The sequence below is a fragment of the Anomalospiza imberbis genome, chromosome 6, assembly GCF_031753505.1.
Source record: "Anomalospiza imberbis isolate Cuckoo-Finch-1a 21T00152 chromosome 6, ASM3175350v1, whole genome shotgun sequence".
NCBI lineage: Eukaryota > Metazoa > Chordata > Aves > Passeriformes > Viduidae > Anomalospiza > Anomalospiza imberbis.
In genome coordinates this window covers 42,277,588-42,300,083 of record NC_089686.1, presented here as the reverse complement: position 1 = coordinate 42,300,083, position 22,496 = coordinate 42,277,588, and the positions used below count along the sequence as shown (strand labels likewise).

The window sequence follows — 22,496 nt, the reverse complement described above, 5'->3', positions numbered from 1 at the left end:
AGGCAAAAGGTATGCATTTCCCATTGGTACATGAGTCTGAGTTTAATTTAATGGAAACTGGGTACTCTACAGGGAGTCTAATTGTCATGTAAATTACAGTGACTTAAAATATCCTCTGATTTGTCTGACTTTGTTCTTTCTCTTCTTTAAACCCAATTCCTCAGATTTCTTCCTTTGATTTACTCCATGAACAGCATGTTGATTTGATTTTGCACATAGGGATACAGCTCTTATTACAGGTATTATAATGGCTAAGCTTCTTTCATATTTGCGCCTAAAAGTCCCAGAACAACTGAACTGGAAACCACTAGCTTTGAGATAAAGATGAATTTTCTCATTGACAGTTATAAATAATAAAAAAAAAAACAGAAAAAAAATTCAGTTTTGTCTAATAAATTCAGAGACAACTGAAGTTCCTTGCAAAACTTTACTGGCATTGTGAAAAGCATCTTGTGATATAATAGAGATAATTGCAAACACCGTTAGAAGGAACCATCTCAGTCTTGCATTAGAAATCAAGCACCCTTTTTTGCCAGTATGTTGTTTTCATAAACTAAAATGAAAACTGTGATAACCTTCAGTAATGATCCAAAATGGTTTAATTATTCTCTTTAAGGTGATTGTGTTTTGGACTATCAGAGCAGATTATCATAAGGATTTTAATAAATTTTTGATGTTTAAAGCCACACTAAGAATGAGCTATATCCAAGTACAGAAAAAAACCAATATTTTATTTATAATCTTAGTTTAGTGTTTGAACTACAAATTCTGGTTCTAGAATTGCTTAAAAGATCATGGGTTTTATAGGCTTTCACAAGTAAATTAATTTTTGGTTTGATTTTTTTTTTACTTTTTTTTTCCCATTTTTTTCACAGAATGGTGCTTTTTGTAAATACAGAGCAAATCATTACATGGAGAAAAAAAAGGTTTACTTGTTTTTCTCACTTGCAAAGTTACTGTTATTACTCCATTCTCTGTTGAATAATTTCAAAAAGGGCATGAGAAAACAAAAGAAAAAAGAGAAAGTGACAAAATAGACCGAATCTCACCACTAGAATTCACCATAAAAATTCCCAAAGTGTAACAGAATTCTTACAAAATTTCCTAGATCAGTTCTTTTAGGGAATCAAGATCTCCTATGAAAAATATGGCAAATGGGAGTCAGGGTAGGTTGGGCAGGAAAACGGGAAAGAGGAGGGTAAATAACTGCAGCAAAAACAGGTTCTGAGGAATACACATAATTTTGTCTGCTTTAGATCACAATAGAATTTTTAATAAATAAATTTCTTTTTCTTTGTAAAGACACTTTTGAAACAGTAGATTTAGCCCAGTCATTTGTGTCATTTGTTTTATAAACCATCTTTTGTTGTCCCCCCACCCCACCCCTTAATGTCATAAATGTCTTAGATTTGAGTCTCTTGAACATTGTCTTTCGAGTTCATTCGGATCAATAACGGTTCATGCACTGAACTGTGTATTGAATTTATTGTGTTAATTGTTGTTGTGTGGTTGAAAGGAGATTTATAAGAGTTATAGTGATTTAAGTGCTCATGCTCTATTGCTGGCATGGGCAAATGACTCTCTATGGGTGTGTCACCTGTAAGCTCATCATCCACATTAATGATCTCTACAGTCCGTGTTGGAGCATGATGGTTTTGCCGGTGATGCTGTTTCCTCATTTTGTAGAAAATTACCAGCATCACAGCAGCCATGAGAGTGATAGCCACAAAACAACCAATTATGATTTTGGTAGTCTTCATAACCTCATCTATTCCTGGGATCCCGTTGTTTGCGTCTGTCACAGGAATGGTGAACGTTTTTTCTGTTGATCTTGTGCTCTGTGGAGTGAGTGAGGTTGTCATGTTAATGGTTTCCCAGCTGGTAACTGGTGTGGGCCCAACCTGCTCTGTGGTCTGTGCCTCATCCTGAGAAGGTTCCACAGTCTCTACCGTGACGGTTGAAAAGTACGTGTAACCAGGGTTATCCAGGGCAGTCACATTCAGCGTGGCAGAAGCCGTGGTATTCCCAACAGAGTTACTCACCATGCATGTGTACAAACCCGTGTCTTGCACAGTTACCTTGGTAAAATTTAATGTGCCATCACTGAGCACAGCAATCCGAACTCTGTATGCCCCATGCGTCATTACAGATCCATTTGGAGTAATCCAAGATACGGAGGTCAGGGAGGTCGATGCCCGGCATTTCATCTCTGCAGCCATGCCTTCTGTGACGTTGAGGTCTGCTGGTGGCTCCACTATGACTGGAGCATAACATGTGAAGTAATTCAGGTCCAGCTCACCAATGTACCTTCCTTTTAAACTGGGGGGCGTGTGGCAACGGGCACAGCATGCAGTGTTGGAGGGTGCCTTGTCTTTAATCCACCAGCTGAGCCAAAGGATATCACAGTTGCAGTTCCAAGGATTGTGATGCAAGTGGATCCTTTCTAGGCGGAGCGGTGTGAACAGGTCATGAGGCAGTAGTGTTAAATTGTTGTGTGCCAGGTTGATCTCTACAAGTGACTGAAGGTTATCAAAAGCATTCCTTTCTATCACTTGAATCTGGGATTGTATCATCCACAATTTCTGAAGATGCATTAACCCTTGGAAAGAACCTGGCCGGATGGCAGTCAGGTGATTCCCAGAAAGATCTAACTCATCCAGTTTTACAAGTGGAGTAAGGTTAGGAATCTCTCGAAGATTGCACATGGCAAGATTCAAATACCTCAAGTTGGACAGACCTTCAAAGGCACCTTCTGAGATGTATGAAAGCCTTTTCAATTCCCCCAAATCCAACCTCCGGAGAGAAGGGATTCTGTTAAAAGCATAAGAAGGGATGCTCTCAATGGGGTTGTTTCTCAACCACAGTTCCTTCAGTTTTGATAGGTATACAAAAGCCCCATTTGGGATAGTGGTCAGACGATTGTCAAAGAGTTCCAAAGTGTTGAGATTGGCCAGACCATTGAAAGCCCCTATTTCAATTGTTCTGATGTGATTCCTGCTGAGCTGCAGGATTTCTAGGTGCCTCAGATGCTTGAAGCTATTAACTTTAATGATTTGAATCTGGTTCTCATGGAGATTGAGTAGCCGAGTGTTGGTGGAGATGCCGTCTGGCACGTCTCTAAGATTTTTCCGTACACAAATCACTTTACTGAACTGGTTGCTGCAGGAGCAGACAGAAGGGCAAGTTTGAGCCCTTACTAGACCAGCCACCACAAGAAGCTGAAGAGCCAACAGCACCACAAGCAGGGGGTCAAATAGGGCCCTGTTAAACCTAGGACCTATCATTATCTGCTGTGGATGTAAGGTCATCTTGTTCAACATTCATAATTTATTTGGTGTTGGTCCTTCTGGAGTTTGAATTGTCTGAAAGAAAGGAAGAAAGGAGGAGAACATTAAAATAATCTCAAATAATTGTGCTGTCTTAAAGATTTCTCAAGTCCTTTCAGTCAACTCTACCAATTTCTTGAAATTCGATAGTGAGAACAGGTAGAGAATTTCTAATATTTTTTTTTTGTCTGTACAGATATGTATATCAGCTGCAACTGGCAATGAGATAAGAAATAGCCATACATTAGTTCTCCTGCACATTCCAATGTACAATGTACGTAGGTGGATGGCAGATAAGAAGTTCAGTCGCAATGAATACCTAAGAGAAATGTAACTCAGGGGAGAGTTGAAAGAAAGGAAAAGCATCTCAAAAGGCAAAAGTTAGTAACATAGGAATCTACTAAGATAGGAATCATCAGTGTATTCAAGGTGTTAACCTTTTTTACACATTACAAGACAAGACAACAGATAATATGAAAACAAATGGACCCTCCTGTCTGGTATGGGTAAAATTCTTTGTCTATACAAACATGATTCCTGAATGAGAGTTTAACTAGAAGTCTAAAACTGAGTGTCATGCAGATGACAGGGCAAGATCTTGCCTATAAGAATTAAAAAAAAAAAAAAAAAATCAAGACACATACTGAGCATCATCCAATTTAATGGATATGTTCCCTTCAATTCTTTTGTTTGGCACCAGCAGCAGAGAAACACTCATTAGCAAATGTGTACTGAACACAGAAATGAGAATAGCCATTTATTTAAATGCTGAAAAATATCCCTGTAGCTGCAGGGTTGGCAGTTTCACTGACACCTTGAAAAAACTCTCAAAAAATTCTTATTGCAAAGGAAAAAAAGACCTTCACACTACAAATTATCATTACCATTTTAACAACTTCAGTACTGATTCATGTGTGGCAGTTTTTATAGTCCCCAGCCTTCAGTTCATTTTCAATCTGCTGCTCAGTTCAAGATTCCTCTGTTGCTGAGATTAATGAAATTTCTTATAAATCAGCCAAAAGTGAAGTCTTAGAAATTAGAGAAAACTTAAAGCATATTTATAACCCAGAGAACCCAGATGGATAGTACTTATATATTCAGTAAAACAAAATGCCATAAGGCAACAGTTTTCCACTCCAGGCTCCAAATTGAGTCATTTTTTGTAAAACATAAAGACTTTTCTTAAAAAAAAAAAAAAAAAAAAAAAAAACCCAACCAAAAAAAGCACCAAACCAGGAAAATATATTAACTTTAATCTCACATCAATTCACTTAATGAAACACTTTTTTTTTCTAATTATATATTCAGACAATGTGTTTTTGATAATTCATTTCTGCATTTTTAAAAAGTCTGTTATAAGGGTTCAGAGCTAGCAAGTATTGTCATCTCATTTTTAATAATTTACTGCAGAGAAAGCCAATATAATGGTTAAAAAACTGTGAAGGGAACTAGAAAGTCTGGGCTGCATCTGTATGTTTGATCTCTCTATATGTGCTATTTATAAAACATCATTCTTGTTATGAAAGATTCATGAAACTAATGTGTTTTGCAACCTTGAGCAAGTCACTGAATTTCTCTCTCTGCAGCTTACACTTCTGTCCCATGGCTCTGGAGAACCCTGTGGCTGTAGTGTTAGATGTTACTGCTCCCACCCCTCCATCCCTTCCCTCTGCCAACACCTGCACTCCTGAACATCAGCTTCATGGGTTTAGGTTAATGTACTAGACTGGATGAGGGGTCACTGCTCTACACACCTTCCTTTTTCACTGCAGGCTCACAAGGTCACTCATCTCTTCAGAGGTGCTGAGCAGGATGTATGGAGAAACACTCTAACCACTAAAATTCAAGTTCGCTTGCAAAAGTCCAACTGCAGTAAAACTACATTCAAAAGGCAGGTGAAAAGGCCATAGTTCCCATCTTTCTTACACAGTTATGAAGAAAAACCTGTCGTTTTTCACAGGTCAAAAGAATTGTATTAGAGCCTAATATCAATTTTAGAGTTCTTAGTAAAGACCTGTGATCCATGAATTTTGCTGCTGAATAGTAATTAACCATCATCTGTGATAGTTAATTTGATTGTATTCACATTTTTGTCACCCTTTTTTAATTTCTTTTTTTTTTTTTTTGTGAAGTAATTTGTTTTTAGCTTTCTCATTTTCAAAATTCTTCTAAAACTTATACCCTAAGGACTTGGACTGAATAATGAATTTCATTAACAAGAAATAAAAGAGACACAGAAACATAACAAACTAATTATTTTACCATTGTACTGGTGCAATATTTTTGTCTTCACTGAAACTGGGGTGGGAACTCAGCCTGCTATGTCTGCCTTCAGAGCTGCCAGTTATCCTTGTGTACAAGGCTGCACATAGGGCTTGCAGAGGCACAGGAATCTTCTCAGACCAATGCAGTACTACAGGCCTGCTTTGTAGGATGTCATAGTTTCTCTGCCTTTCTTTTTGTGATTGTCTGGTCTCAATCCTGTACCCTGGATTCCCTAAAGGACCAGGAAAACTACAACATTTGTAGAACAAAAAAGTACAGAGAAATAAGAAAGGCCATGGGAGGGCAAGCACCCTCAACATCAGGCTGTGTATGCACCTAGGTCCCTTCAGCTGCTCTTTTCTATCCTCAATGAAGTTGATGATCCCAAGCCATGCTGCAAGTACTCCAAGGCACTTTCCTCCTATTCCAATTACTTGAACTTGAGGGTATCTCCCAACATTTCCTTTACCTAATTCTTCATCCAGAAAATCTTCCCTTTTCATCACTACACATACGCTCCATGGGGGAAAAAAATCATTTTACTTGCGTACATCATTACAACAAATAAATTTTCCAGCTATGAGACTGATCAGTAAATGTTGTCTAACCCAAACCAAAATGTTTCCATGTCTCAGTTGCAAAAAGATTTTTGAAAGAAATGCTTTTATCTTCTTAAGATAAATACCCTATATCTTTCCTATTTTTGGTTATTGACTGAAACAATGAATCATTCACATAGAACAGCTTTTTCCTTGAACTAAAGGTCGAAATCGCCTGTGGCTTTTACATTTACTGTTCTCCCTAGTCCTGTGCTAGGGATGTCTCAATCAAACATATGCCTCAGAACAACCCTCTATCAAAGACCTTCAGGGAAATCTGATACCATTGGGTTTCTGTAAAATTCAAATTTGTGCATATGTCAAATACAAGTTTGGTTACTGACTAATTGATAGCTTCTCTAAGTCTATAATTTTGAAGACAGTATCACCGTTTTGTGATACGTGAATACAAAGTTCTAGATATGTTTTCACATGTATTGGTATGTTTGATCTTTCTATGTCTAAGCCATATCTTGCTTAATATATAAGTACAGAATATCTATATTGCCATACCTCTGCACCATTTTCCAGGAGCCAGTGAAAGCCAATCTTAGCTTCCGCAGCCACCATTTGATTTAACTTTGGACTTATTTATATTACTTGATTTTTCTCCTGTTCTTTGGTAATACAGGAAGCAAAATGCAGTTTTCAGGAAATGACCATACTAAGTGGACTTGGTGATGCTAAAGTACATAGGAGATGATAACCCAAAAAAGTGACCATGACCAGCAGAAAATATACTGGGCATTACCTTGCTAGTCTTCACCTCCAGTTACTGAGGTTTGCATGAGGCTGACATATGGCAGTAAGATTCCTGGTGGCTGGAAGAATGTAGTAAAAAGATCCTTTGCTTATACTGGTTGTTTCCCAGAGTTCAGAGCTTATATATTAAGGAAGTCTTGGTGCAGGTATTTTATATCAGGGCAATTTTACATTATTAATATCTTGGAAATACCCTGGAAAAAATATCCAGCACAAAATCACAGTGGAAAATTAATTTAGAGCCTTGAAGGGTGTTATGGAAATATTTTAATGGGCTTTACATAAAGATCCATCTGGAGATCCGTACTAGAATAATTTGCTATTCAATTCCTATTTATGCTAGAGACACCTGAAGGTTTAGCTTTACAAGCCCACACATGGAACACAGACCATCAACCAGCTTCTTTAGTCTTTGTTGACACCTCTTTGTCTTCTAAGTAATTTTTTTTCATTTTTCTACTACGAAAATAGCAACTCTATGGTCAATTCAATATCACTAGTGCCCTCTGCTGTATAGACTAAAAATTTAGTTTAAAATGTTAAGAATTTCCTTACTGCACAGTCGGTTCCCCAGACACAGTACAATTATCAAATGTGTTTCCAAACATGGCCTTAAATCATCTGTGGCACTGCTCTAATTACCACAGCATATATCATCTGATTTTTTAACACAGTAATGTATATTCCCTTTATGGCCATGAAGACATTCCCAGATATATATGGAGAGCTGTTCATTTGGTTTTTCATTTGCGCAGAAATAAAAAAGCATTTTATGGAAATTGACATTTGATAAGCATGTTCTCCTCTCTATAGCTTATCTGACTCCCTGTTACTCTCGATGTACTACACATTTTTCTCTGAGCTAAAAGCAGTGCCCTCTTAAGATCCAGTGCAGAAGATGAAGCATGGAATGACAGAGTTAATCTACCTCTGCAGTTATGCACAGTACCGCTTTCCCTAGAGACAGCCTGAAGGATGCCATAGTTACCCAACTGAATGTAACTTAGCCAAATGTGAATGCTGAAGTGCCTTCTACCTCCTTTTGTTTTTTTTTTTTTTTTTTTTGTTTTTTTTTTTTCCTTTTTTGTAATTAGACTTTGGGTCTGTTGGGTCTGATGTGCTTTGTTCTCCCTTTGCTATACTACCAGGAGAAAGTTACTGTGCTCCCTCTTATTGCTGAAGGATTTTCCCGTAATGGGGGTCTTTGATAACAAAAGAGAAATTCCACACCATTTCCAAAGATCTGCCTAATGAGGTATGGCAGGTGGCAAAGATATTTCCCCAAGCTCCAGTGACCCTTAGCTGGATCACTGGCAGTTTAGTTGCTGTTGGCAACTCATGCTTTCCTTTCTGTCTTGTTTGTGGGTCTATGATAACAGTTTCAGCAGCAGAGCTGTGCAGTGCAAAGGCCATGGCTTTATCCCAATATATGGTTTAAGATACAGTATGATCTAGCACATTTTGGTTCATGCTATACCACTGCCATGAAAAAAATTGAGATGTGATGTTATATGTTCTATATTGAAAATATAGACAGAATTTATCAAGTATCAGGTATTTAAACTCTCACAGTAAAATTACATCATCACAAATACATCACAGTTAAGTCTAAGCTGAAGAATTATTAAATCACAAAAACTCTCCCTCAGCCTTTCCCAGAAAATTTCAGGATGAGAAGCATTCAAATAACTTTTTTCAAATTTTTTCAAGTTGACAAATATATGGATGCATTCAGAAAATGCATCTTTGCTTCACTCCATATAGCACAGTTATGTATGCTGTACCTCACACCCTTTTAAAGAGGTTTTCTGAAGGAAAAACCCTTTGCAATGATACCTGCATTTTTTCAGAGAACAAGCCACTCTACAGTTGCAAATTAAAAAGCAGATTTCCAAACATATGAAGAGGAGCTAGGTGCATCAAGCAGCTAATTATGCTGGGAAGTCTCTTCCGGTAGCTTCAGTACGAGAGAATTGAAAATAATTTCTGTATGGAACAGAGCTTGGAGTACAGCAGTAAAAATAGGTCCAAATCCCAGGATGACCTTATGCAGAAGTAACTATTTTGACTCTCTTTTCAGGAACTCTGAATGCTCCAAGAGCCTGAGACTGATCCCCTTTTGGCAGCAATGGCAGCAGAAGCAGCCAAGGGAATTTCAGTGTAGAGAAACGCACACAATACGCTTTAGCTCCACAAAGTACTGAAACACCCGAGGGTTAGCCTTCGTCCCAGAATAGAGACTGAACTGTGGGCAGGGAGTTCCACCGGGGTCAGAAATGCTCTACCAACATCTGCTCTGCAAATGCTCCAGAAGCCTCACATGTGTGTCCCCATATGGCTGTGCAGGGTTGGGCCGATGGAGCCACATTGCCAGGGATTCACTCACCATAATCTCCTGCCCACCTCACCTCCCCCTTTTCTCTCTGGAAATACCTTTCCACCTGGCTGAACCCTCAAGGACTTGAGCTCTCAGTTCGAGAGCAGTGCAAGCAGTTTGCATGCTGTTCCCTGCCCGTACACAATACAATGACACCATTCTCTTTTTCCATGGGATGCTTTTGTCACTAACAAAGGAACACATGCTATGCTCTTAAGAGACATCTACAATGCATCATCATGCAAAATCAGTGAAATAGTTTACAGTAGATCTCATATCTTCCTTTTCCTAATCTTATTTTTTATTTCTTCATGGATTGACTTCTGTCAGAGGTGCTTGGCTTTTTTAGAACAGATGAAACTATGAAACCCCATGTCTATGACTATAGAACTGGGTAACTTTATCTACATTGTTAAAAATCAGTTTTCCTTTTTCACTGCTATAGGACTTTAAAAGTCTCAACAACAGTTAAGGGAGCCATTGCAATAATGTGTAAAATCCTGTGAGGTTTCCAAACCTCGCAGTTTTTATCTATTTGTTTTTTATTTTCTTTTTAGTTAAATACAGTTGAGACCAAAGCAGGCTAGATAGACAGCCCTGCAATGCAAACTGATTACTCATGAGAACAGACAAATCAAAACACTCACAATGCAAATTATTCTCCTCTTTGCATGTTTCACTCTTTTGCTCTGGGACATAGTTCTGTGGCTCCTTGAAGCATTTAAGTGTAGGAGGCAGAGTGGATATTGCTGTAACATAGATACTTCCCAGTTCTCTCCTGCAAGCCTTTTAAGATTCAACTGAATCACTAAGATGGTGATCTGAAAGACCTAAATGTGATTGGACACATTCAATCCTCCTGAATCACCACTGATTTCAGGGGAGTTCAATCAAGGGTGAGTTTGACCCAGTCTGCCTTTTTCTTCTTGTCTTTAATTTTGTTATACAGAAAACAGCTTTATTTCACCCACCTCATTTTCCAGCATAATTCCATGTTTTCTCTCTCATTTCTTCCTAAGGTTTAAAATTTTCTCTTTAATATGAGGTAAAAGAAATGAATATGAAATTAACCTTTTAAAAATGAGAATTTGAATGCACATTAGTCCAAGCAAAAGTATTTGCATTTTAGCAAGAAATTAAGATATTTCACAGTGTTTGAATCTCAATCAGTCTGGTATTTCTCTTTATTTATAAATATAATTTTTCTCTTAAGCATCATTTGCAGTTTTTATCCTCAGTAAAACTAATTTCACAGGAAAATCATAGAAAATATCAGATGATATGCAATGAATATTTCTTTAGGACAAACTTAGATATCTTAAGAGGAATGATATTATTTCTTTGTTGTCCTCTCCCTGGATGTCACTCCACGGAGTCACGCCAAGGGTGATGAGGACAAAACAATCCTAACTTCTCTGTTCAGACTGTTCACAGTGGTATGAATAGGAGCAATCTATGAACTATTCACAATGACCTAAAAGTCTTTCATAAAAGCCACCACAATACAGCTTAGTTCTAATGCACTCAGAAACATTCTAGAATTTTAATTAGAATTAACTTTTAAGTGGGTTAATTCTATTGCATTAAATCTTAGTGTGGACATTCTTATTTAGAATTTAATTTAAGCTAAATTGAATCAAGGCCACTGTAACTTCAATTAAGAGTGTCCATAAAAGGATGTAATGTAGTTTAGCTAGTCCCTTTTCAAAGTCAATTTGGATTCATTTTCTTGAGACCCCGTATAGACATTAGGAACTTTTGTCCTGTATTGACTTGGGCTTGATTCAAACCAATTACATAAAGGTAAAAAGGTTTTCTACCTCATCACTGATCCCCCTGGGTTACTGAAGTTCCATTTTGATTCACTAATTTAGTTGATTAAATACATTTTCTCTGTCATTTTTTGTTTGTTTCATCTCGTATTTCCTTCTGAGCAGATATTTATGTAGGGGAAAACAGGCAACTGAACAATAGAAATTTTACAATAGCCTGATAATAAAATTCTCTTAATTACAGAAGTCTGTCATGGCACCTCATGTGCCAACCATGATATAAGAGGAAGTCATACAAGCACCTTCAAGATTTTCCTCTCTTATGGCAGAAATATCTCAGTGAGCAAATTAAACTGCACTATTTCTATAACTATGCTTTCTTCATTGTTTTTTCATTACTTATCAAACTGAAATCACAGATTCATGTTAGGAAGGCATCTGAAAAACACAACAAAATTAGCACAAAAACAATCCTTAATAAAAACTACATGCTGTTCTAAAGCACTGGTCTAAAACAATGCAGGTTTTAGTCCTGTCATATTGGGGTCATTTTTTTTGAAATATTACAGGTTTTTTTGGTTTTAGGAGTGATTGAACATCTATTTAGACATAGTACAGTGATACTTTATTACAAACAAACTAGTTTTGGTCCAGTAGAATATTATCAATTCTTTTACATGGAAACATTAAATTGTACATTAACATCCTTTTTTAAAATGTACTAGAACATTTCAAACTGGTAGGTAAAAATCTATTACTTTATGTAATATTAAAGTTTGTGTCTTTTCAAAAATGGAAAGGCAAAAATGTGCAAGGCTCGTGGAATCCAAGGTATTAGCCCTGATTACTTTCAGAATTTTCTCTCTACTCACAAATGATAAAAAGAGATGTGGGAAATGTCAGGTCAGAACAACCTAAGAATACATATACGAATGTAGCCAGTATAATGAAGTGAAAGAAAGGAAAGAAAGGGAAGGGAAGGGAAGGGAAGGGAAGGGAAGGGAAGGGAAGGGAAGGGAAGGGAAGGGAAGGGAAGGGAAGGGAAGGGAAGGGAAGGGAAGGGAAGGGAAGGGAAGGGAAGGGAAGGGAAGGGAAGGGAAGGGAAGGGAAGGGAAGGGAAGGGAAGGGAAGGGAAGGGAAGGGAAGGGAAGGGAAGGGAAGGGAAGGGAAGGGAAGGGAAGGGAAGGGAAGGGAAGGGAAGGGAAGGAAAGGAAAGGAAAGGAAAGGAAAGGAAAGGAAAGGAAAGGAAAGGAAAGGAAAGGAAAGGAAAGGAAAGGAAAGGAAAGGAAAGGAAAGGAAAGGAAAGGAAAGGAAAGGAAAGGAAGAAAGGAAGAAAGAAAGAAAGAAAGAAAGAAAGAAAGAAAGAAAGAAAGAAAGAAAGAAAGAAAGAAAGAAAAACCAATTAGAGTATATACGTGCACTTAAGAAAGTTTCAGCCTAACCTTAGAAACCTGGAATCTAGTTTTTAAAGTCCAAAACATAATTTCCTAAATTATAATATTTGCACTTGTCTACATAATGTGCCAATGCTGAATGATCTTGTCACACATGCACATCATCCTCTGAGCCTTGCTGAGCTCTGGACCTCAGCAGATAACATAAACAAGAAGACAAAAATATTTTAGTTTGATGAACATGCAATGCAGTGGCAGTTTTGTATACTTCTCTACAGTTTGGCAACAGAGATACCCTGGTAAAAGCCAAAGTAATTTTAAAAGATTTGAAGATTACTTCGATATTAGCAAATCAGAGAATTGTCCATTTCAGTATCATGAAACTGCAGTTTTTCCAAATGCACTTTGTATTATGTAAAACAGAAGAGACTGAGGGATGAAAGGAAATCATATTAAAGCAGCCATGGAAAACCTGCATCACTATTTTTTTGCAGTATAATTTAAAATAAGTATCTGCCTAAATACTTTTATGCCATGATGATGTGTCAAGAACAGTGTTTTCCTGTTTTCCTCTTTTAAGTGCCAAATTATTTGATGCTGAGTTGGAGAAGTGCTTGGTAGGTATTTCATAACCTTGAAAACCATAGGCTGTATTGTTAATATGTATTATTTCAAAATACCTTCTGGGAAAAACATACCCAGCTAACAACACACTAAAGCACCAGAGTCCATTTTGCATCATTGCATTTGTAGTGGCTAACTGAGTCCAAATTACTCCCTCATTCTGTTAATAAACAAAGCAACAAATAGAAAAAGAAACATGAGTTAAAAAGTTAGGGCTGCAAATAGCCTTGAGTATGGCAAATGATGGTTAAACTTCTTGTCCTTGTAACTATGGAAACCCCTTAAGGTAAGTGTGGAACACAGGCACTTTGTGGTCTCCAATTTACAAGCTGTTTATTTAATTATGAAGGAATATGAAACTGTTAGGGGTAATGCAATTATCCTACTGTGATAGTGTTTTGAAAGAAAAAATAGGTACAGAGAAATATAAGAAGTTAATTTTTTGGAAAATTACTTGGTTTAGACTTCTGTAAAACTGCAACACATTGTTTTTTACTTAAATCTCTGATTTTTTTTTTCCCCAAAGAGAGTGAGGAGCCAAAATTAGTAATACGACATTTTGCCATAATATCCCTCAGTAGATTCATAGTAATTATGTCCATTCTATGCTTCATGAACAAAACCAATGTCAGGGTGTATTTCAATTAAGCCCTAGGTGTTACCAAAGTGCAGTACAGCCAGAATAGCAAGCACATTATTACCAGCTCTATCACTGCTGGGCAATGAACAGGTCACAGGTTCTCTTGTGCACAGCATTTGTACACCTTTAAATATCACAAGTGGGAGAATGTTTCAATTCATTTTAGGAGGCAGCTAGTGAAATAAAATTAAGAGTGAAACTATGTGGTGTCTCAGGAGGACTATAACAACTACTTACAAGTATTTTCCTGGACCTGAACAACAAACTTTGACCTGAGAGTTCTGTTGTTTGGAATTGCATGACTATAGTGACCCCAGGGCCCTTGGTACACAGTGGGAGTTTTTGGCATCAATCCATCACTCACTGGATTGCCATAATTAGCTGTCAAACATAAACACACCTTCACAGGCCTCTGGGAAAAGGGTAATATTATTCTTGTTTACAGCTGAAGAAACTGAGGCAATAATAGATTGAATCAGTTACCAAAATTTAGGATGTGTATATAAGACACTTTGCAAGCGTGAGCTTCACATTCCACACTGGCCAGATGCAATATATGTATTACCAAGTTATCTGCTGCAAGCTGTTGACACTATAGATGGCAAATCTGAAGAAATACTTTGGGAGTTTGAAACTGCAATTTACAATGCTACTCCTACTTGAAACTCATTGGACGTCTCTTCTACCCAGACAACAAAGCACAGACATCAGTCTGGATCACTTGAGACACAGTCCAATCCTTCCAACAATGATAATGATAAAATTACTACAATGATAAAAGCTGAAAGAAAATTCCTTCCATAGGATTGTATAAGTGGCAAAATGTGACATTCATTATAATTTGGAGCCATCCAACTAAGAGAATGTAAAGCCCTTGAAAAAGAGCAACAGTTCACCTTCAGAGAACTAGCCTCAGAAGAAGAAAAGGGAAGACCAACTGGATTTAACTCCATTCAGCACCACTCTCTGTGCCCAGCTACCCAGCCAGGTTTTTACCCAATGAAGTGTTCACCTGTCCACACCATGGGAAGCTAGGAATATGCTGCAGAAGACAGTGCCAAAGGCTTTACCAAATTCCAGGAGGACAGCATTCACAGCCCTTCCCACACCCACTAGGTGGGTCACCTTGTCACAGAAGGAGATCAGGTTAGCAAAGCAAGACCTGCTTTTCCTAGATCCATCCTGGCTGGGCTGATCCCCTGTTTGTCCTATACATGCTGTATAATGGCACTCAAGGTAATCTGCCTCATGACCTTCCCTGGCATGAGGTCAGACTGATATAAACTCTACAAATCTCATTTTCATTAGCTATATTCTCTCACGTGTCAATTCTTCTCTAACAAACAGATCTTTCTGACCTGGTAAAGGACTCATGTTGTTTCAAGTATTACAGTACTGTTGAAAGATAATGTTTCAAAAATAGTTTCACTCTGAAGTGACTAATTACTAAAGTTTTAATTTCTAGATTCCAATAATTAGTTCATTAACTCCCAAATATCTTTGTATAGAGCATAATCACAGGGTCACACATTTGGATTTTACCTTAACAGGGAATAAACATCCTTTAGCTAGCTTACTTCAGTCAGGAACTGGAAGCAAAAATAACGAGACAGAACTTGGTCCGGTTTTATAACTGTGTCAACCACTTTAACATGGCAAAATTAAATAATTATATATTTTTATTTTAACCAGTTTTAATTTTATTCAAATGTTAAATTAATTCTGGAGTAACTTAATATTGGAGCATTGTGTTTCTATATGTGCTGAAATATGACAGTAGCAAAAGCCTGTCTCATCCATCCCAATGCATTTTCTTGAGGTATCCAAGACATAGTGCATATCTCTTCAGAATGTAATCTGATTCAAGAATTGATAACATACATCTGCCTAGCAAGTTATGATTAACAAAGAGAGCTTTGAATGAAGCTTGGTGAACATCCAAGGCTTTAAAGGAATTTGTGAGAAAATGTGGCAAATTATATGAGTTATTCCATTTTTGTCCAGAAAACCTATAAATGCAAGAATCATAAATTATAAAGATAGAATAGATGTTATCTCTATGGAAGTTCATACTAGAGGAAGTCTTATAGAGAAAAATAATAGATTACTTTTCACATAGACATGGTTTTAAAATTGATGAATACACCTTTATTTAATGGATTATCTTCCCTACACAGACTCCTTATAGGCTGCTTGTCAAAATCACTGGCCAAATTCAAAATATTATTACACCAATATGAAAGTCATATCAGATCCAGGAAAGCTAGCTTGTAATACTTAAGCAGATAATAATTTTCGCTACAGTGCTGTATATCTGCTTCAAGTTACCAACAGGCTCTAGTGCCCAGTATCAGCAGTGATACCTGCTTGTTCAACTGTTCAAACTCTTAAATGCTGATACAGTATTCTATGTGCATGAGCTCACCACACACTTGCATTTTTAACCAATTCCATGAGAGATAATCATAGGTAAAAATTTATTTCTACAGAAACCAAAGGGAGTTTTGCATATGGTTTCAGTGGAGTCAGGACTCCATGCCGTATATCAATGAGAATTTGTTATATAGTGCCAATTGCAGATTATTGCTGATGTAAGCACTAGGTCTTTGATGACATTCTTTTAGGATAGTTTTCTGGGATATGAAAATGTAATTTTCATTTAATTAAAACTGTCAGAGAATATAAAAGGAAAAAATAGTAACTGAGACAGCTCAAAAAAAGTTCCTATATATAGAAGTTGGCTATAAAAAAAAACAGTAATACAATATTTTAAAAATGTCAATATATTAATGCAGCTGATTTAAAGCAGCTGTCATACCTTTTGGTAACAAATAGCTTTCAGAAAATGAGAACATTACTGATAAAGACCCAAGTACTGAATTTAGTTTATTTTTTTCATTCTGTTCATTGAAAGATACAGAGTTACTACAGGCAACACATGATCTGGTCAATAGTTAAAGATAATAATAAAACACAACAAATCTAGTAAAGTTTTCATTCAATCTTATGCATTCTACATGCATAGCTATACCTGATACACCTAAAGATACCTCAACAATATTTTTTAAAAGCCACTTGTTTGCTTTCTATCAAGAAAGTACTTTCTGAATTTTTGAATTCCAACTGTTCCTCTAGCCTGAGCACATCAAAAATACAGTTGAAGGACAAAAGTGCTAATGTATCTAGTTCTCTCTGGCTCAAGATTATTTTCTGGATTCTTGTGCATTCTTCTTCCTACTCCAGAAAGATGCATGAGGACCAGGACATGAAATATTTCTTAAGTGTCATTAGCAGGCACCCATGTAAGCACTTATAATGCACATGGATAATGCGGTCTTCCCGTGAAGTATCTGAAGACTTTTGGCATCATCAGACACTCTCCCACCAGAGTATTTCACACCAGTTCCATGTAGTTGTGAGCTACTAAAAGCAATGATAAATATAATTACTAATTGGCATTTAAATATCAATGTTACACAGCATTTATAGCCCCAACACTGTGATGACTGCAGACCTGAATCACATGGTGGACTTTTTAGACTGGAAGATGACACAATTAACTGTAGAGTGGATTTTGCTATCTGCTTATAGGCAAATACATTTCTTTGCCTATTTCTAGATGTATCCACTTGTGCAAGAATGCCTAGTGGCAGCTATTACCAAGTAATTGTCTGTCATTGTCTGCCTTTGATCTGCAAGAATGGTTTTAAAACTTGGGTTCAAGCATCTCCAGAAAAGCCCCTAAATTTCTTTCTTCGTATTGCTATTCATATGTGCAGTACTTAAGAAAGCACAGAAAGTGACAAAATGTAATCACAGCAACTAGAACCACAAAGACTTCAGGGAATTCTGTCTCACATTCTTCACACAGAAGCACAGAGATTTCCTTTACTAGACCTGATTTCTGAACTGGGATCTAAATCTCAGAAGGATTTCATGAAAGACAGGACAGCTGCTGCGTATCAGAGATAAGGAACATGCACGGATTTAAGAATTTCCTCTAACACCGCAGCCATAGATCTAAATCTAAGCTATGACTAGCTGGGAGGGAATGATGAAAAAAAATATATAGGGAAAGGAAGTGATATACATAACACTTTCCTGTGGCTGCTCTTTATAATCTTTTTTCCTTTTCAGTAGAGTGAAGGCAACATTTTTCTCTGTAATTCTAGGAAATTGTCTGAACTTAGTCCAATTTTCCAGATGGGATAAACTGGAGTTGTTTCATTCAAGTCAATGAAACCAGAAGATTTTCATTGCAGTTGAAGGTTGTGATTCTTTGTACCCTCTAAACTAGACTTATCCATTCTTGAAAAATAAGCTTTCTTGGGACACCTTAGAGCAGCCTTCCAATACCTAAATGGGGCATACAAGAAAGCTGGAGAGGGGCTTTTTACAAGGGCATGCAGTAACAGAATGTGAGAAAGTGGTTTAAAATGAAAGAAGGCAGACATAGATCAGATATCAGGAATAAATTCTTTACTGTGAGGCACTGGAACAGGTTGCCCAGAGAAGTTGTGGATGCCCCATTCCTGGAGTTCTTCTAAGGCCAGACTGGATGGGGCTTTGAGTAACCTGGTCTTGCAGATGTCTCTGCCCACAGCAGAGGGGTTGGACTGGGTGATCTCTAAGGTCTCATCCAACCCAAACCATTTTATCATTTCATAGGTTTTTGAATATCAAGAGGTTCAGACATCCAACTGCTATGAAAATGAAACTTTTATAAAGTAGGCTTAGAATGGTAAAGACAAAACTAACTGTTTTAACCATGAAATAAAGAATTCTGATTGCGGAATGCTGAAAGAATAATAATCATACCTTAAGAATGGACCTTGGTTTAGTCCCCAAGAAATAAACGTTCCTTTTTCTGAATAATGAGGTATTTCCTTTCTCTCTTTTTTTCTTCCTTATTGCAATAAATTGTAGGGTTGAAAGCAAAATTATGAAATAAAAATAGCAGACATAATCCACATGAAGGAAAGAGAGGTTCTTATCTCCTTTACAATGTTGTCTAGTGTACATGAAATTTAAGAGGTTTTACATTGACGAATAGATGTTAATAGCTTAGAGTTATATATTAACTTTTATTTAGGTGTTTCCCCGTGTTTTAAATCCTTCACTGAGAAACAACATCCATCCATCCATCCATCCATCCATCTATCTATCTATCTATCTATCTCAGTTACTTTATTTCCCACTTAAACTGAAGCATTTCTGGAGAGACTCATAGCAGGTTTTTTATAGTTTACCATGTTATATCAAGAAATACAGAAAGCTGCTCTCTTCAACTGAAATCAAAGGAAAATTTTAGAAAAGTGGGCTATATATCTATGCTCAAATTTGACATAAAGCAATTAGGGCAAACTTCCCTAGCATTTTGGAAAATACATATTTGGAAAAGGATTTGACTCCAAGTGGAGTGGATTTCTCATTCACATCTATCATGTTAAAGAACAGTTATTTCTGTCAGAACAGCACTAGAACACTGCTGTAGAATTAGATTGGGAGAACAATTTTCTTTTACAAATTTCACAAAATAGCTTCTTGTAACTTTCCATTTTGTTCAGCAGATGCAATTAATCCTTTTTAGGAGAGATACAAATCTAGGTACCCAATGGGAAGAGACTGGTACCCTACATCCTTTAGCTAACAGTAAGCTAAGCACACTGATAATCTTTCTATCAGTATTTGCAGAAGTGTGTTCCAGACAGTGTCTTTTCCTTGGCATTTGTCCTGAGTGAGACCGGGTGTTGAGAAACAGCCATGAATTATCTTACCTCTTCCTCAGAGTAACCATCATTTGGTGTGATCTATTAACATTCAGTATCTGCTGTCCAGACTGCCCTGAGCAACATTTCTTAGTAACAGGTAACAAATTAATGTTCAGTGGCAGATACCAGATTTAAAGTCCACTCTATAGGTAACCACAAGAAGAGAGCAAAGCCATATTAAAATTTTTTCATTATACTTTACAGCTGTTTAAAGAGGGAACGTTTTCTGCAGCTACACAACACCGCCCAGCAAGACTTCAGTATACTGAAGTCAGCAAAACAGCTTAATAGTTCCTCCTTAATGTATAAAAGTAGCATAGTAAGGCACCTTTCAATTTAATTAAGGGTCTTCTAAGAATTGACAAAATTCCTTTCTCCTTCTTAAAGAATACTAAATCCTTATTTTAAAATTTAATTTACCTGCAATCTGGTGTCCAAGTTGTCAGAAATTTCTTTTTTTCCTTAAGTGTAGTACAAATTGCTAAGTAAGTTTAAAATTATATAGCAACAAAAAGACTTTTTTCTTTTAATGATTTGGGGTGCTTTTCTTCTCACCAGGATCCCTCACATTTTTACCAAATAAGGCTTCATTTCTCAAAATGAAATCTAACAAGCCATCCTTAAGAGTGAGAAATGCACTTACTAGACCATATTCAATTGCTCTTCGATGTTATTCTTTATCTCCCAATTTTTACTAAAAGGCAAAGTAAGAACATAGTAGGAAATTAGAGGAATTTTATTAGTCGTTGCTGAACAATACGAACAGACAATGCAAAAACAGCAGACAGTATACCTGGAAACTGAGCTACTGCTACAGAGCTACTGCTGTCTTCGTGAAATTCTGATTTTCAGACTGTTGATTCAAGGATTTTGAACTGGGCTTTGCTTCACCTTCCTTGCAGACTGCAAGGAATAATGACCCATTCCATTTTCAATCCAATGATCCTTGGCCATACCACTCTGCCCATTATATAGTGGCATAATCATCAAAAGCATGAATAAAATTCAAAGATCCATACTTCATACTACAACTAAAATGACCTGACTTTTTATGCTTCTGAGTAAAAGGTTCTTTTTTCTGAACACATGCTGAATTTTTCTATTTTTGGAATGTTCTCTCAATGGGAAGTTTCAATATCAATTCAGTGCATAGCGATCACTTCATTCAACACCAAATTAGTTATGGATGCTGAGCCAGTGCTCTGTGTCATGAAGAAAGCCTGTAGAAAGCCCTGACTGTGCTGTAATAGTGGTTACTGTCAAAAATAAAATTCATAGTCCAGATCCACAGCTTGTATAAATCAGTGCAGCTTCACTGGCACAGGCTCTGTCTCACTGCATCAATTTAAATAGTTTCTCAAACTCCTGATCCAACATTTTTGTACAAGTGCTGGTTCAGGTAACTGCAGGCCAAAGTACATACACTTAAGAAAAGCAACAATAACAACAAAGGATACCATCTCTCTTTGTTAACTGCTAATAAGCAAGATTGAAGATTAGTTTTTTTTAATATTTGTCTGGTAATTAGTTCATTATATTCTTAAGGAAATTATATTTAATGCAGTATTTCTCAAAAATGTTTCCACATTAAGCAACATCAGGGTTTCAAAGATCCTCTACAATAATTTCTGTCTCTGTCCTTTACAATGACAATTGGATTTCTGTCACAAGGAATAAACAAGAGGAGGTTCCCAGTAGATGTGGATGACAGCTATGAGGAATTCAATGCTTGATATGCATGGGAGTTTTTCCGCTGGAATGAAGACACTAAAAGGTTTAGATTATAAGTACTTTAAATTCCATTTTTACTCCTCTTCTGATGAATTATGACTTGCCAAAGCCATGTCAAAATTAACAAACCAATTCAGAATCAAAAGTCCCAAGTTCAAGTTTTCATTTTTAGTGTAAACCATGTTGTTTTCACAATAATATTAAATCCACCTTAGATATACTTTCATCAACTGGTACTAAATAATCAGCTGTTTTGAACTGCAGAAACTAAACTAATCACTTCATCTCCCCTATTTGCCCAGTCACCTCACTCAAGGATAATTCATGTGCCATTGACCAGTGAAGAGATTAAGAGGACTTTAGAAGAAAAGTTTGAATGTTTCTATGACACTGCTGTTTCCCACTTATCCCTTCAGGCAAATGTCATACCCCTTAACAGTATCACATTCTCTTATGAAATATGTAGAAATATCACCTTTCTGTTCAAAGTTACAGATTTATCTTAAACATGAGTTAACAATTGGAGAAGGTAACAGCCTTTCATTATTTTGAATGTTTGATTTTAGTGAGACCTCCCAGCACTTCAGTTAAGTTAGGAAAAAAATGCATAAAATTATCAGGACTGTATTAGAAAAAAGTACCCATAACCTTTGATGCTGATTCCTTTCTTACTCACAAGTATGAGCTACTATTTTTCTTTTACTTAAAGCAGGTGGCTGCAAAATCTGGAAATGCAAGAAGGCTTTGCCAAGAGAACGAACTTCAAAAATTTTTCTGTAGTTTAACACCTGTAGTTTATTGTCCAAAATGCATTTAAAAGTGCAATGTTGATACACTTTACAGTATCACTCAAAATGTTGGTATAGGGGAAAAAAATCATACCCACTTCATAGAGTAGAACTCTATGTTTGCTGGAAATGAAAGTAGCATTTTTCCAAACAAGTCAGTCTTTCAGGGACTTTTCCCCCCTATGCTTCCTTGCCTACATGTAGTATCAGATACCTGATGTATCTGAAAGATCAGTCTTCACAAGTTAATATCAAGCCTGTTAGAGAAAAACAGAATTCAAACTTGGCTTTTGTAAGCAGTGTAGGGACTTTTTTACACTGCCCCTTGTTCACTCACAGTAAAGCTGAGTGGTGTACGTGACATTTGTCATTACTTGCAACTCTTACGTGAACAAACTATGTCCTGTGCCACAGCTAATGGGGCAATTCCTGTAGCACTTGTAGGAG

The 22,496-nt window shown here is 36.8% G+C and overlaps 1 protein-coding gene across 7 annotated transcripts in view; it reads right to left on the bottom strand.

Annotated features, from left to right (window-relative positions):
* Positions 1-710: 710 nt before the first annotated feature.
* Positions 711-22,496, bottom strand: part of LRRC4C (leucine rich repeat containing 4C) — a 486,647-nt gene continuing 464,861 nt past the window's right edge. For 5 of the 7 annotated variants that reach the window (XM_068193739.1, XM_068193735.1, XM_068193736.1 and 2 more), the window contains one exon: positions 711-3,362. In XM_068193739.1, the coding sequence (XP_068049840.1) occupies positions 1,404-3,320 (1,917 nt within the window). In that variant the 5' untranslated portion in view covers positions 3,321-3,362 and the 3' untranslated portion in view covers positions 711-1,403. Of the gene's footprint in view, positions 3,363-4,210; positions 4,312-22,496 lie in introns of all 7 variants that reach the window. The other 2 variants (XM_068193738.1, XM_068193742.1) reach the window with 1 other exon arrangement.